This window comes from Nicotiana tomentosiformis, chromosome 11 (assembly GCF_000390325.3).
Source record: "Nicotiana tomentosiformis chromosome 11, ASM39032v3, whole genome shotgun sequence".
NCBI lineage: Eukaryota > Viridiplantae > Streptophyta > Magnoliopsida > Solanales > Solanaceae > Nicotiana > Nicotiana tomentosiformis.
Window position 1 is genome coordinate 116,532,430 of NC_090822.1, and position 17,228 is coordinate 116,549,657.

Consider the following 17,228-nt stretch of genomic DNA (forward strand, 5'->3'; position numbering starts at 1 on the left):
TTAGCAAAGTCAGAAATTATGGTAACAAAAGAACGATTTAAGAGTTTATGTGATGTATGACAAGTTTTTTCTTCCTTGTAAGGATGATACCTCCTTGAGATTTCTGTCTGATGCAACTAACTGTCCCTTTTATCGAACAGTTTGAATTATCATTCCTACGTAATGAGGAATTCTTGTAAGAACATAGATAATAAATTTAGCAGATTGTATCATGCCAAAGTACAAGTTAATTCTTCACATTTCTTTCTCGTCGTCCATCAGTCCATGAAATTTATCGTCAGTGATAATAAGTTTGCTTCATCCAACGGAACACAAATAACAAAAAAGGAACACTCGGTATTATAAAATACTGGTAATAGAAGTTAGACACGATAACTGACTGAATAAAACTATACCAATCAAATCAGAAACACAAATTACACCAAACAAATTTTAACTGTGGTCATATTTTTTTCTCTAGCTTGTAGCTCCATTGAGATATATGTATTTGTTTCAGCTTATAGATTGGAACTCATATTTTCACTTCCTTGTACTGTTTTTTTCAGTTAGTTGAACATAGTGGGACTTGGAACTTGCAAAATCCCTCAAATAACAGATCTTTATCCATTAAAAGATGAAATGAGATACAGAAAGTTAAAGTTCAGAAGAAATTTTTTAGCTTTTGGATTTTGGATGTACATAGTTATCTGGCTGGGGAACTAAATTAAAGAAAGCACAGCAGAACAGTCTATCTTTCAGAAGGTATTTTTGTATCATTGCTTGCGTTTTCTTTTCTGTAATTGGAATATACCTCAAATAATTAGTTGTCCAAAAAAATGTGAATCAAGAATGAAACAGATGAGAGAATCTCCCTTCTTGAAAGTAATCTGCTATTACTCAACTTTCTTTTCTTTCCTGGGGCGGATCTTGTTTCTTTAAACTTCGATTGATGGACGCCTTAATTGGTCCCTGCACATCAGATCCATATATATGACTCATTTTTGTTCGTTTTGTTTCCAAATACTTCCTGTTTTCCTCTGTGAAGGGTGTCAGAACTGGTACTCGTCCAACGACAGCTAAACCATATCCCTTTAGACCGGTAAATTTTGCTGGATTGTTAGTCATTAAGCGCATGGTACGAACTCCTATATCCCTCAACATCTGTTGCAATCAAATAAAATTAAGTCATATTCTTCCATTTGTTAATAGATACTCAATTATCAGTAGAAACTAGAAAATTAGTACTTGATTGTCTGTCGATGTTGGGAAATTGGGATGAGATGCGGACCCAGGATTTGAAAGTCACGGGGCACCATTATCTTTAACGTAAATATGAAAATAACATTAGTTGCAATAAAATTTGGCGTGCAACTCTTCGAACACTTAGTGATTACGAGTTCGTGGCCGAAAGAATATTTAAAACATAAAAAACTTAAAATCATGACTAATAAAAGTCTGTAAGCAGTCCAAAAGGCCTCAATCGAAGTCCCAGAGTGAACGAATACTTGCTACTTTACCAAAGTAAACGTTGAAGGGAGAAGGTTTTAGTTGTCTTTATTTTTTTTATTTTTTCTAAATGAAATAATAATAAAATTTGATTAAAAATAAAGATTATTGACTAATGAAACTAGTTAAATGATATATTTTATCCCCCTTTCTTATTGTCTTTAATCATTATTTTTGTGTCTCTTTATTAACTTTTCAAAGTCTAGAAAGACGTATCTCCAATAGAGTTTTGAGTATTTTGTGTAGAAGATACAAAGAACTAATTGTGAAGAGAAGTTGAGTTTTGGAGCTTAGATGGAAGATTTTAAAAGAAAAAAATTAAACTAAGTGACTTCTATGTACTAGTACTAAATCGTTGAAAGAGAAGGGTTTTAGTTGTCTTTATTTTTTCTAAATGAAATAATAATAAAAATTGGTTAGAGATAAAGATTATTGACTAATGAAACTAGTTAATGAAATATTTTATCCCCCTTTCCTACTGTCTTTAATCATTATTTTTGTGTCTCTTTATTAACTTTTCAAAGTCTAGAAAGATGTATCTCCAATAGAATTTTTGAGTATTTTGTGTAGAAGATACAAAGAACTAATCGTGAAGAGAAGTTGAGTTTTGGAGCTTAGATGGAGAGATTTTAAAAGAAAAAAAATTAAACTAAGTGACTTCTATGTACTAAATTAATGTTTGAATTAAAAAATAAATAAACCAAGTTGATTACTAAATATGGAGTACTAAGGTCTGGCAATGAGGGAATGGAACCAACAGCCTGCAGAACCAGTGCAACCAAGGGGCATTTTGTTGTTTTAAGGGAACAATTAAATTATTATAGGGGTCCTCGACGTATATACAATAATATATACATGGTTTTTTCCAAGCCTATAGGGTGCCAGTAACCCCTCACCTCTCCCCTGATTGTTATAGCTATGAGAAAATTATGTGACTAACCTGTGCACCAATGCCATATTCACGAGCATCTGCAGCAAAGCCGAGTTCCAAATTGGCTTCGACAGTGTCATGGCCTTGATCTTGTAAGTTATAAGCCTGAAGCTTGTTACCGAGGCCAATGCCTCTTCCTTCGTGGCCTCTGAGATAGATAACCACACCTCGACCAGCTTCCTCAATCAACTGCATTGCCAAATCCAGCTGATTACCACAATCACATCGTCTAGATCCAAATATGTCCCCCGTCAAACACTCTGAGTGTACCCTTACCAACACATCTTGGCCATTCCCGATATCACCCTGTTGAAAACTTTTGAAGTTTAGAATTCCGGATGAATTATGCAACTTCTTTGAAGGATAAAATCACTAATAATTTATGCTTTTGACCTTTACAACGGCTATATGCTCAGTTGCATCAAGCTTTGAACGGTAGCAGTAAGCCTCAAATAATCCCCATTTAGTTGGTAAACGTGACACTGCAGTTCTTTCGACAAGATTTTCCCTCTTTCTCCTATATCTGCAAGCAATAAAACATGACATACAATTAGTAAGTTGGCTGTTGTTGCTTTCTCATGCATAATTTAATGAGTACAAAATGAAGGCTGCAATAGGCAAATATGGAACCTGAAAATGCAGTCAAAGTTCTCAACACTATTATGCAGAATAGGGAACACGGAAAGAAAGAGGCTACAGAAATGGGATGAACAAATGTTGATGATTCACCTTACTAAATCAGTCATTGAGACAATAGGAATCTTGTTCGCCAAGGCCAAATTCTCCAAAATGGGCTTGGTGGCTATTGAACCATCATTTTTATCAACTATAGCTGAAAGAACAGAAACAGGTTGCAAACCGGCTGACATGACTAAATCAACAGAAGCCTCAGTATGACCAAATCTTCTTAAGACCCCACCATTTCGATACTTGAGGGGGAAAACGTGGCCTGGCCTTCTAAAATCTTCAGGACTAGAAGTAGGAGATGACAATGCAAGCACAGTTTTAGCCCTATCTGAAGCCGATACACCAGTAGATGTGCCCACCTTTGCATCCTATGAACGATAAAACAAGGTACTTTAATGAGCAAAATTGTTACCAAATATCACACTACATTTGGATATCATGGAATTTTTCAGTCAGCCTCGGAAATTTAAATATAATACATTTAGAATCATTTACACAGAATATAGCTTATAAAATTGCTACACAATGACACAGATACATAAACGATAGAAATCTACTCGCCACTATATAAATGCAATATAAATAGAAACTAACAAGAGTTACATTTAGTGAAACTGCAGACTTTCTGTTACTGTGTCGACCATACTGATATCAGTTCCCAATCAATTCATCGAAATCTTAGCATGTATTTCAGTCATGAGATATAACAAGAAGGCGTACAATACAACACTTTTAACAATGGAAGGAAGAGAAGAGTCAAATTACCACTGTGATTGTGAAGGATGGAGCAGAAGAGTCATCTTCTTTTTCAGGTGACATCAAAGGAAGCTCAAGTCTTTCAAGATCCTCTTCTTTCATTCCCACAGAAATAATGCCTGACCCATATCTTACCATGAATGCAATTGCCTCTGCACTAGCAAATGATGCTCCCATTACAAGGTTTCCTTCCACTTCCCCACTTTCATCATCTACAACAATCACAAACTGACACATTTTCACAATCATAAGTTTTACCAAATGAACACAAAACTACAAGTTAAATTCACAAAAGAACATTTTTTTGTACTTTAGTGAACTTTACCACTATAATAGTAAAGTCACAAAATTATTATTATTTTTATCATATTAAAGTGAATGAATTTTAACCACTATAACAGTAAAGGCACAATATTTTACACAATATAATAGTAAAGTCAAGAGGGGAGCCTCGGAGCAATGGTAAAGTTGTCTCCGTGTGGCCTATAGATCATGGGTGTCATGAAAGCAGCCATTAATGCTTGCATTAGGTTACGTTGTCTACATCACACCTCTTGGGTGCGGCCCTTCCCCGGACCATGCGCAAATGCGGGATGCTTTGTGCACCGGGCTGCCATTTTTTTAAATATTAAAGTCAACTTGATGGATCAACTTTTTCATTATTGTGGTAAAATTTAGTGAATTTAATATGATTAAAAAAATAGTTTTTTTTTACTTCACTTTATAGTAGTAAATAAAGTTAGTGATTTTAATGTTATAGTGGGTAAAGTTCAATTATTGTAACGTGTATAGTCAAGGGAGGAGGGAGAGTATCAGTTATGGGTTCGGACATTGTGAACCCATAACTATGGCCAGCTATGGGTTCAGTGTCAAATTCAGAACCTATAAGCTTTAAATTCTGGCTCGCCTATATATACCATGGATAAATTTCAGTAACTTTGCACAAGAAATTGTGAAATTAACTCCAACCCTACTAGTCCATTCAACTAATATTTCAAGAAATTCACAAAACTCAAGTCCCAAAAATGGGGGAAAAACACCAACCTTTCCTTCACGCAATGCAGTAAGTGCCTCCCCAATTGAAGAATAACCGCTAGTGGGACAATCAGGATCACCCTCAGCATCACTCACAAAGAAATCAATAGTTTCTGGTGTTATTTCAGCACTCGATGTTTCAAATGGAACTGAAGAATTCTGATCATTCAAACCACCAAATACAGAACCATTCTGATTGCTTTCAAATGGGTTAATTCCAGTAGAACAGCATGTAGTAAATACTGTTCTTTTTCTGTATTGCCCAAATCCAACAATATTTTGACAAGTCCCAAAACAATTTGAGCTGATAAAGATTCTTCGAAATGATGGATGTTTAAACACGATACAATCCATGAATGGAACAGACATTAGTTAGCAGAAAATATTGGAAGTTAACTGAATTGTAGTTTTACTGGTTTTTTTGGCTGATAATATTGTACTTGGATTTGGAGTTTGCAAAAGACGCCATTTTAAGAGAGAAAAAAGAGCACCTCTAATTATCTCTCTTCTTATCCAATGACGTGAAACTAATAAAAGAGTCTGATTTTGAACGTAAGAGGACTTTGAACCACATGCATACAGCCAAATTGGATGTGCAATATCCTTATTCCTTGTCTTTTGACAAAACTTCTAAAAAGAAATAATTGTAGTACATTTAATCATGTTAATTTAGACCAGCCAGATTATACATGTTCAACTTACCATATAAAAAAATTAACTATATGCATATAATATAATCACTTTTATCTAAAACAAGCGGTCATTCCATCATTTTCATAACACTTTGACCGAATTAATTTTGGTCCTAACTTTATATTAGTTTAAAGAAATCTATTAAAAATATAAAATTTTATTAATTTAGAACCCAATAACTTTGGGCTCATATATGTTTCACAAAGGAATTTTTTTTTTCCTATACAATATTTGAAACTTATTTACCAGAATTGTCCTAATTTTGTATATTACCTGCCCTAAATAAGATTTTCTTACAATTTATATACAAATCCATTATTAATGCCTTAAATTATGAGATTCAGTTACACCATTTCGTCTCCTCTCCTCTTTCCCTATTTTCTACCAACTGCTAGCCGGAGGTAAACGTTGACAGAATTTCGTATCAACCAAACAACTCTTAATCTCCTCCCCATTCTCAGCATTAACGACATACTTCTGCAACCAGTGCGAATAATCTCCAAACTTGACTTCCATATAACCTCTCCCAGACAAAGCCCTGCTCACGTTTTTATTTGTGACCAAAATAGCGAACACCGAGAAACAAAGCAACCCTACGATAAGCAAAAACAAATATATCCACAGGAAAAACGTGACTCGGCAACAAGACCCAACCAATCCGAGCACAGAAACAACCAGTAGAGAAATTCCCAGAAATCTGGGAAACTCGTTTTTCTCGTTGCCTAGAATCTGGGAAAGTAAAACCCCAGAAATCTCTGAGGATGAAACTCGTTTTTCTCGTTGGGTAAATACTTAGAATAATAAGAAGGAAATGGCTAGTAAGAAGGCGGATGAAGGAAGTCTCCAATGTAAATGTTCCAAATTTGTATCCATTATTGCGTCGAGGTTAAATGAGATGTTGTTGGGGTACATACGTGTGGTTTGTTGATAGGATTTAATACTACGTGCCTAAAAGGCTTAGGGGCTTCCCTTACTATAAACTGTAAAAAGAAAAGGGAAAACAATAAGTTTGGTTAGTCAAAAGATCCGGTTCTTAACTTTAAAAGTTGTGAATGAAAAAAGTGTCCTTTTACTCTGATTCTGTTCTGACTTCACTTAGTTATGCATATCCTCACTGACCCATACAATTTATACAAAATATATATATATATATATATATATATATATATATATATATATATATATATATATATATATATATACTAAATAGACTATCACTATACAAAATATATATTAAATAGATTGTCACTATATAAAATATATACTAAATAAACTGTCACTATATAAAAATATACTAAATAAACTGCCACTATACAGTTTATATACAATAGACTGTCACTATACAAAATATATACAATATAGACTGTCACTATACAAAATAGACTATTACTATACAAAAAATATACAAAATAGATTGTCACTATACAAAATATATACAAAGTAGACTGTCAATATACAAAATAGACATTTCGGGCTACTAGATGCAATATGTTTGGGCCGAAGGGGCATTTCGTGTCAATGGAATAAAACATGTGCTATTAAAATTTTGAGGGGCTATAGAGGGTAATTTTCTCTATAAACTAAAAATAAATTTTATACAACTAATTATACAATATACAACTTATCTACAACTTTCATACATATTAAAAATAAATTTCATACAACTAACTACACAGTATACACTTATTTACAACTAATCTACAACTTTCATACATTATTTCTACCTAGTTAAATGCAACTACAATATCATACAACTTAAATATAATTTTTATACAATATATCTTTTGTATATTTTGTATTTGATTTGTATATATTTTGTATGTGGTGTGTATTTCTTCCTCTCTAAAATTCCAATCAAAACTTTCTCTCTTGATACAATTTTGATACATATCAATAATTTTATGTAAAAAGATAGTATTGATAACTTAAATACAAATTTTATACAACGATTCATACATTATACAACTATTTTTCAACTTTCATACAATATTCAAATTAAAAAATATATATAACTACAACATAATACAATTTACATACAATTATACTACAACTTTACTATAATTTCGTAAGTATATTGTATGTCATGTCTTCTTCTTCTTCTTCTTCTTCTTCTTTTTCTTCTTCTTCGAGTTTCAGTCTGAAATTCAGCCAAAATCAAGTCTAATCTTTACCAAACACCCTTAAAAGTGAGATATAAACTCCAAACAATATTCTCAATTTTTTGCAACAACACCCAATCCAAACAAATAATGATTTTTAAAACTCAAATTCGATTTCAAAGCTTCAAAGCTTTTTAATGGCTGCCAATGGTGGAGAGTCAAACACCTTCAAAATTTATTGATTGACAATTTCAATTTGAATACCAATTGTGCAACATGAAAGAAAATTGTTAAGTTAAAACGATTGAAATCCATTGATAAATTTTATTAAAACTATATACAACAAGAAAGCATAAAAAACAGAGAACATCAAATGAAGAAAAATTGTGAAGAAAAACAAAGAAGGAGGGTAGAGAGATGAAGAGAGAGAGAGACGAAGAGAGTGGGCAAGTATAAAAGGATAAGGAAATAACTGATATTCCTTATTCAATTCCTAATACAAAGGGATAGTCATTTAAAACGTATTTATATATATAATTGGTAAATTGTATATGACCATGTAATTAAATTGAAACTTGAGTAGGAAAGGTAATAAGGTTTCAAATAGTGTATAGGAAAGTAAAAATTCCTTTTACAAAATTGCATAAGAATTGATATAATCGCATATAGTATACGAAACATGATCTTAAAATCGAGATAAATATTTGTAAATATTCTTGAGATTGTGATCTTAATATGCTTAACCAAATTCTTTTTTCAAAAAATATTAAATTTATCAAATAATTAGAAGGTTGTTATAAATATATTATATTATGGATGTTCATTTAATACTCCATTGTAAATAAGCTTCCTGAATAAGCTTATCCATATGGGACTTCACCATAAATATATTTATCTATTTAGTACTCTATTAGAAATAAGCCTCCTGAAAAAGTTTATCCTTTTGGTACTCCGTTATGGATAAATATTACCCCCGATAGAAGATTATCTATATCTGCTACAATAGCAGCTTACCACTACTACAAAAATGGGTTTTAGCGGCATTAGAAAAGGCCTTTAGCGGCAATAAATATTGTCGCTAAAACATTTACCGGCTATTAAGTTTTAGCCGTTGTACATGGGTCGCTAAAGCTTTTAGCGGCCATTTAAAAAAATGCCGGTAAAGGCAGTCTCAATTGCCAGTTTTTGCGACAATTGTTTAGCGGCCATTATATTGGCCACTAAATTCATTCGGAAGATGGGTTTAGTTTTTACCTTTAGCGTCCATTATATTGCCGGGAAATCCATTTTAATTGCCGCTAAAAGTCATAGCTTTATTGGCAATTGTTTAGTTGCCATTATAATAGCTACTAATTTCGTCCCAAAAATGGCCTAATTTGCACCTTTAGCGTCTTTTTCTATTGCTGATAAATTCAATTAATAGTTGCTAAAAATTAACCCTTTCAGCGACAAATGAAGGGTAAAATTTATTGCCGTAAAAAATATTAAAGTTTTAACAATAATTGTATTGCTTTGTCTAGTCCTTTTGACAACCTTTATTTGTTGCTGTTAAAATTATCTTCCAAGTGACAAATGCTAATAAAGATATTACTATTAATACATTAAAAAAAATAGTAATATCAAGAAAAATAAAAGAAAGAATATTCCATACTATGAATGCATCGATGAAAAAGATTTTAAAAAAATTAGATTGTTTAAACTAAACGACTAATGTCATTGTACGTAATCCTATCGAATATCGACAATAATAAAATAGTATATGCATAGCCCTCAAATAATTTCTGCAACTCTTCATCCTATTGAAATCCTTCCCATGCTAAATTTTGGCATAACCTGAAATAATAAAATAAGTGAACGTCAAAAGAAAAATTGAATGTGAAACAGAAAAATCACGAGTCTACATCTAAAATATATTGTGAAAGTAGTCCATCTTGATCAATTGAGCTATTTCCTTAGCCATGTTATTTTCTTTAAGTCAGTCCAGTCAATTCTCAATTTTAAATTCTAATTCGTGCAGACTGAGATGCTATGTTATCTTATCTTCAGTAACAGTTGGTGGAACGAATGCATAACGCAACATGACTAACCAAGCTATAAGTCCTCGTTCAGACATAAAAATGTAATATTGAGGAGTACATTTTAGTACCTGAATGATCATGGGGGTCAAGACAAAGAGATTGTTGAGGTTAAAAGCAAATGCAATAAGAATGAACCAAGTTGGTGCTTCTGGGCAGTAGACACATCCTTCCAAGGATGCACGTACCTAAAAGAACAATAGCTTAAGATCTTTAATACTAGATGTTTTCCAGATTTGCTTCTAACATACAAATCAATGGCAAAATTAAAAAGTTTCTAAGCCAATATGAGATCCTACGGAAACGTAACAGCAAGCCTAGATCTCAATTTCAATTAGCTAGTATATCGCCTATATCAATTTCTCCTATTCTTCTGCTTACAATTTTTACGAGAGGGAATAATAATGTTCATAGGTGCTGCTAGAACCTTAAGATTGAACATCTCAACCAATTCAGATAGAAGGTTTTTACCAAGTTATTGCAGCATTTTTCAACATCCTGTAGCAACTTGGAATTCCTATTACACACTAACAAAAGTCTTTTCTCTCCTCTTTTTAGCATAATTGAAGTCTACATTAAAGTTAGACCCTAAAATTTCCTCCAACTTATTACATCCCACCCACCCGGGTTTTCTACATCACCATCCCCTGAGCTTACCGATTACAATCCAGCTATCAATTAGAAGTAAGGATATTGATTGCACTACATCTTACCTGTCACGACCCAAAATCCATAAGGGTTGTGATGGCGTCGGACACCATTGTCAGGCAAGTCAACAATAATTATTTAATTGAATTCTCATTTTATTATTTTTGAAATGATATTTTTCTTCAATTTAAATAGTAAATAATAATATTTTTAACAAATTCAATACAGAACAACCCATAATCATCCCAAAACCCGGTGTCACAACTGCATGAGCATTAACTAGGAATATAAAATAAATACAACAGCTGTCCAGAATACAAATTGGACAGAAAAAATGTAAATACTTTGAAGGAGACTCTGCTGGTTGCAGACTCGTAACGTGGAATGCAGCTCACCTAAGTCCCCGCAAAACCGCGCCTCTGCGCCCACATGGCCACTAGACATATATGCACCTGCACAAAAATGTGCAGCAAGTGTAGTACATAAATAAACGCGTACCCAGTAAGTATCCCGCCTAACCTCGAAGAAATAGTGACGAGAGGTCAATTTCGACACTTACTATGGGCTATAAATAAAATGTCAATGATATAATTAAGCATGGATTAGGTAGAGCGGCTGTAAGCTCAATATCCGGAAATAAGTAATCAATTCTTTTGTTCATAAGAAATTTCCGAATTCATTTTCGTCATTTAACATTTTGTATCTCGGACCAATGAAAGCAATGTCAATTATTATCATTTCCAAAAATATATCATGCGCAAATCATGCCGAGGTCGTATGGCCCGATCCAATATAATATTTAAATTTTGCACTGCCGAGGGTCGAACGGCACGAACCATAGATGCATTTATCTGCTACAGAGGCGTTCAGCCCGCTCCACACAGAGAAAACGCATTAAACAACCAATTCAAGATTTATTAAGGCGCAAATATTTCAAAATTTCAAATTCTCATTTAACGGTCAAGTAATTGAAGTTTAACTTTTTCACAATTCCTTTATCGAGTTTCTAAATATCTTAAATAATTAAATTAACAAGTAGGGCACAAACATCGCAAGTACAACGTGATATGGATCCTAGACTACCCAGACATAAGCATAACAGTAGCTACGCACGGACTCTCGTCACCTCGTGCGTATGTAACCCCCACAAATAGAAACACATAATGATTTGATTCACCTATGGGATTAATCCCCTCTTACAAGGTTAGAAAGGAGACTTATCTCGCTCCGAAATTCCACAACCGGCTCCCAAGCCCTTCCAACAACTCAAACCGATGCCCAACGCTCCAAAACTAGTCAATAAAGGTGAAAATCCATAAATATATACTCTAACACTCATAATAATTCAATGCACAATAATTTCCAACTCCGCTCGAAAAGTCGATAAAAATTACCCTCGGGCCCACATGCCCGGATTCCGAAAATATTTGAAGATAAATATTACCCATAGCATTACGAGCTCAAATATATAATTTATTCTCAATTTCATGCCCAAATTCGTGGTCAAAATCCAAAAATATAATTTCTAAGTTTTTCTACCAAAACCCCCACAATTTCTACTAATTTTCATGCTTAAATCCTTATACAAACCATGTATTTAACTTGTAATGGATAGAAATAACTTGCTTTGGCATAGATGATGAAAACCCCCACTTGAAACTCTCCAATCGCCCAACCAAGTGAAAAATGGGCCAAATCCCGTTTTAAAGGAAACCTCACTGCCCAGCTCGAATTCTCGCACCTGCGGTCACTTGATCGCTTCTGCAGTTCCGCAGGTGCGGCAATTATTCCGCTTATGCGGAGATGTCCCCAGCCGCTGCTTCCGCTTCTGCGCCTTCCCTTCCGCAGGTGCGGTCTCGGTTCTGCGGCGAGACAACCGCATAGGCGGTCTCAGCACTGCCTAACTAAAATCGCACATGCGCCCCTCATGGCCGCTTATGCGGCTCTGCACCTGCGGCCAAAACCTCGCAGGTACGGTTACACCAGATACCAGTTGCCTCATCATTCTTTTAGTCCAAAAATTAATCCGTTGACCACCCGAGGCCCTCCAAACCTTAACCAAATATACCAACACGTCCCAAAACACATTACGAACTTAGTCGAGGCCTCAATTCAAATTTAATGAACTTTGAAATTTCAAACTTTTACAATCGATGCCGAAACCTATCAAATCACGTCTGATAGACCTCAAATTTTGCACACAAGTCATAATTGACATTACGGACCTACTCCAACTTCCGGAATCGGAATCCGACCCCGATATCAAAAGGTCCACTCTCGGTCCAACTTTTCAAAAACCTTCAAATTCAAACTTTCACCAAATGACCTCAAAATAACTTACGGACCTCTAAATCCACAATCGGGCGCGCTCCTAATACCAGAATCAACATATTGAGCTATTCCCAGACTCGAAATTCCAAACGGGCATCAATAACATTGAAATGCACTTCAACCCAAATTTAGAAAATTCTTCCAAAATGCCAACTTCCACAATAGGCGTCGAAACATTTCCAGGTCATCCAAAAACCCGATCCGGACATACGCCCAAGTCCAAAATCATCATACGAACCTGTTGGAACCTTCAAATCCCGATTTCGAGGTTGTTTACTCAAAAATCAAATCTTAGTCAATTCTTCCAACTTAAAGCTTCCTAAATTAGAATTTTCTTCCCAAACTAACTCCAAACTTCCCGAAATTCAATTCCGACCATACGTACAAGTCATAATACCTGAAGTGAAATTACTCAAGGTTTCAAACTGCCTACCGACGCGCTAGAGCTCAAAACGAGCGGTCGGATCGTTACATTACCTAAGCTTTAGAAATTTGTATTGTGTTACCCCGAACGAGCAAATCAGTTAGAATCACAGTAATTAAAACAAGAACATAACATACCAAAGACACAAATAGGCACCAGAATTTGTAATAATTAAATTACTAATCACCCATTTCTAACACATACAATCTATATATTAATATAAAATAGGGAATAGCAAAAGTGATGTGGCATATCTCAAATGTCAAGAAACCTATTTATCTTTTTTCTCCTTATTATTTATATAAAACTCAATTCAACATATGTTTAAAAAATTAGAGGTCACAACCGTTCCCAAAAGTCACATACTTAAAAACCTTTCCCATTAATTAGGAATACCAAAAGCCACATCAGTCAGATGCAAATGCTTATATCTTCAAAATATAGCTATCTTTTATCATATGGAATTTCTAGGCTGGATAAAAAGATTATAGATCGTGTATATCAAATTCCTATGAATATTTGTCGAGGTAAGTTGTTTATATTATATTTAACATTTTTGTTACGTAGTTGTTCTTTGCATTTTAACGTTAAATTTATCTTTTATTACATATGCAATTAAAAAATTATGAAATTTTCAGAGGCAAGAAGTATACAAAAATCTCACAAATGTTGATTGACTATTTGAAAAATGAGCAAGTACAATGGAGAACCCAACTATATAAAAGAGTTTTTACTATTTCATTCATGTAAAGAATGGTTGCGGATATATTTGTATGTGTACAAATAATATGGTATTGCATTTACATATTTTGAATTATGTTGTTTCAAATAAATAGTTTTAAATGCCATGAATTTTTACATGTCGCCCTTAACACAGAATGAAAAAAGTGCAAATCTATTTGTTTTGTATTTTTTTTTATTTTTTATTTCGCATATCTTCTTTGTTTTTGGAATTCTTAAATAAACATATAAAATTATAGCTATAATATTTTGATCGGAGAAGATAAAATCATCAAAGAGTAATGTCTAATTCTTTTAATTATAAAAATTATTTAGTCATATTTTAATTTTCATTAACGACCGCGCGTAGTACGGGCAAATTAACTAGTCAATTAATAAACGAATATAGATATATGTAACCTCATCATACCTCGTTAATAGCCAACATTTGACCGTTACTCTTATTCACCTTCAACCAATACAATTGAAAAGACAATGTAGGAAGTCAACAGGAGTTGCAAACAAGTACTATCCAACTCTAAATCTAAAAAAGAAAGTGCTCAGAGGCAAACTACAAGCTAGTAGCCACAAAAATGCACAACAAAAACAATCGGCAACACAACTATAGATAACCAAACTAAAAGCAACTCAAGGACTTTTCTGATGGACTTTAAATATACCCCAAATAGACCATATCATACATACCTTCATCAGAAAAACACCAACTATTGACTTGGGGTGAATCATGAACATCTTTCCAATGCAAAAACAAAAGAGACATGAGAGAAAGAATTCTCTTCGAATAACTAGTACTACCTCTAACCACAAAAATGCCCAAAAACAAACCTACAATACCAACACTATATTTTTCATTGAAATATAAGGTGAAGTAGTAGCGGTAAGCAAAATTATCAGAACCACACCAAGTTGTTCCTTTTATGAAGGAATAAAAAAGTTGGACCAAGTCCTTAATTTATGGCAAACTAAGTTAATAAGATATTAGTTGGATTTAAAAAAAATTGACTTAAGAATAAAATGTTCACTATTCATTAGCGACTCGAAATAAAATCAAACTGGTGCAAAACACAATTTGCAACATATTGAACATAATTCAAAAGAAGAGTACCATGTTGACATATTCAAGTATAAGAGCAATACTATGATTCCGTTGTGCTTGTGGTACTCGTTCATGGCTACTGTTGGCATCACAGACCTGATCAATATTAGCACGTTAGATAACATTAATTTAATAAGACTAAAGTTTCAGAACAAATGTCTTAAACTTTTGAATTTGAGTTACCTTTCCAATTAAGATTCCATTAATATTCTGAGACATATATAATTCATTAGGAGCAATTTTGCACACGACTTGTCTCATCCATGATAATTCATCGAACTCATTTCTTCATTTTGTTTTTCATTTAACTATGTTAACTCTATTACCTTTTGTTCTAACCTTTTTACCTCATTAGAAGAATCCTCTGGAGCTTACACAGCAGCTTGCAGTAGCAACTTACACAACAGCTTCTGATGAAGGCCAAAATGCTATACTTTTAGCACATTACTCACCCTATATTTTGTTGTTCTAATGAGTTATTGTGCGACATTTGAGCTAAATTGGGTTATTTTATGTGTAAGAATATCGGAAGGAATCGTCGAACGAAAGTTGCACAAAAAGAGGACAAATATACAAGAAAAGAGCACAAAAGCATCAAGTATCCAAACTGTGCTACAGACCAGGCTTTGCAAGGTCTATAGCCAGGTTGACCGTGCTATAGACCATGCTTTGCGAAGTCTATAGCCAGGTCGACCGTGCTATAGACCAGGCTTCGCGAGGTCTATAGCCAGGTTGACCGCACTATAGACCATGCTTCGCAAGGTCTATAACACGGTAATTAAAAGTCGCGGGTTAAAAAGACCCCAACCCGGATTTGGACCGGGGATTGACATAAATACTCCCCAAATGAGTTATTCTAGGGTTGGTCATGATTTTAGAGAAGAAAAAGGGTTGCCAAGCACTGTGGAGCAAGAATCAAACGAGTTTTTCCTCCCTTTATCTCTTTACTTTATAGTTTTATGTCTTTAAACATTATGTTGATTGTTATTGTATTTATGAGTAGCTAAACTCTCTTAAGGTTTGATGGAACCTATTGGAGAATGATTTTCTACTGCGTTTAATATAGATTTGTATTTGATTTTTCTTTACTTGTTCAACTATATTTTCATTATTGTTAATTGAAGAGCTCTCAATTAATTGTGCCTATTTAGTGTGTATATTGCTCGATAAATAGTACACATTTAGGTAGTTATTGAATAACAAAACTCCTAACGTAGTTGATAGATCGATACGGAGGGTTTATAGGCGGGATTAGAGATAACGAAGTCTTGGTGCGATCGTAGTGAGCTGTAAACTAGTATCAGCTAGCGTAGTTCAAGAGAATACGTCTAGTAAATTGTGATAGTTGCTCGAGAGAGAGCTACGACAATCAAAGTACTCACGATTTGTAGAGAATATTTAGGCAAATTTATAGGAAACGTAGCGGAAAAAATTCCGACAATAAGGAAAATCATAACCTTAGACTTTTCCAAATCTTGTCTACAATATTTGCCTTGTTAGTTACAAATTATTGCATTTTTAATTACTTTGATCTTAGTTAGTAAACTCTCAAATTGTTATATAATCTTTCTAAAGGTCGATTACTTGAATTCATGCAAAACTATTATTTGTAATTGGTACGTTATTTCCCCTGTGGGATTCGACTCCGGAGTTGTAAATCGGATTATATTTGCAACGACCGTTAGACCTCTTATGAGGCATAGTTGGGCGTGATCAAATTTTGACGTCGTTGCCGGGGAGGCAACAGTGTTACTAATTACAACTATAAGAATTGCTAGGATTCTTAGTTTAATCAATTTTCTCTATTTTTATTCATTACATTAAAATTCTAACGTTTGTGGTCTTGTGTGTTATAAGTGTATGCCTAGAAACTCCTTAAGAACTGGTAAATTGTTTGAAGTATTACTGGATCCTGAGAAAGCTTTCAAGGCATTAAATCGTGCAAACAAGAAAGACAAACAAGAGCATCACCCAAGAGAACAAATTGAACCAGATATGGGTGATGTTTCAGATAATCAAAACAATCGAAATAATATGAATGACCCGAACAATCAGGGTGTGGCACCTCATGTGCCAAAAGCAACTTTGTATGATTAGGCACAACCCACCGCTGAAAATTTGGCAACTGCAATTGCAGTCCCTCAGATACAAGCGGAGTCATTTCAAATCACAAACAACATGCTACATCTGCTGCAAAATAAGGGACTGTTCTCCGGGTCTTACATTG

The 17,228-nt window shown here is 33.9% G+C and overlaps 1 protein-coding gene across 1 annotated transcript; it reads right to left on the minus strand.

Moving 5' to 3' along the window:
• Window positions 1-584: 584 nt before the first annotated feature.
• LOC104116827 (monofunctional riboflavin biosynthesis protein RIBA 3, chloroplastic) lies at window positions 585-5,458 on the minus strand. Its single transcript, XM_009627770.4, has 6 exons — window positions 4,904-5,458; window positions 3,869-4,087; window positions 3,146-3,471; window positions 2,810-2,939; window positions 2,426-2,722; window positions 585-1,140 (listed from the first exon to the last, which is right to left on the minus strand). Exons 1-6 carry the CDS (start codon window positions 5,261-5,263, stop codon window positions 877-879), a joined length of 1,596 nt encoding a protein of 531 aa, XP_009626065.1. The 5' UTR covers window positions 5,264-5,458; the 3' UTR covers window positions 585-876.
• Window positions 5,459-17,228: the final 11,770 nt, after the last annotated feature.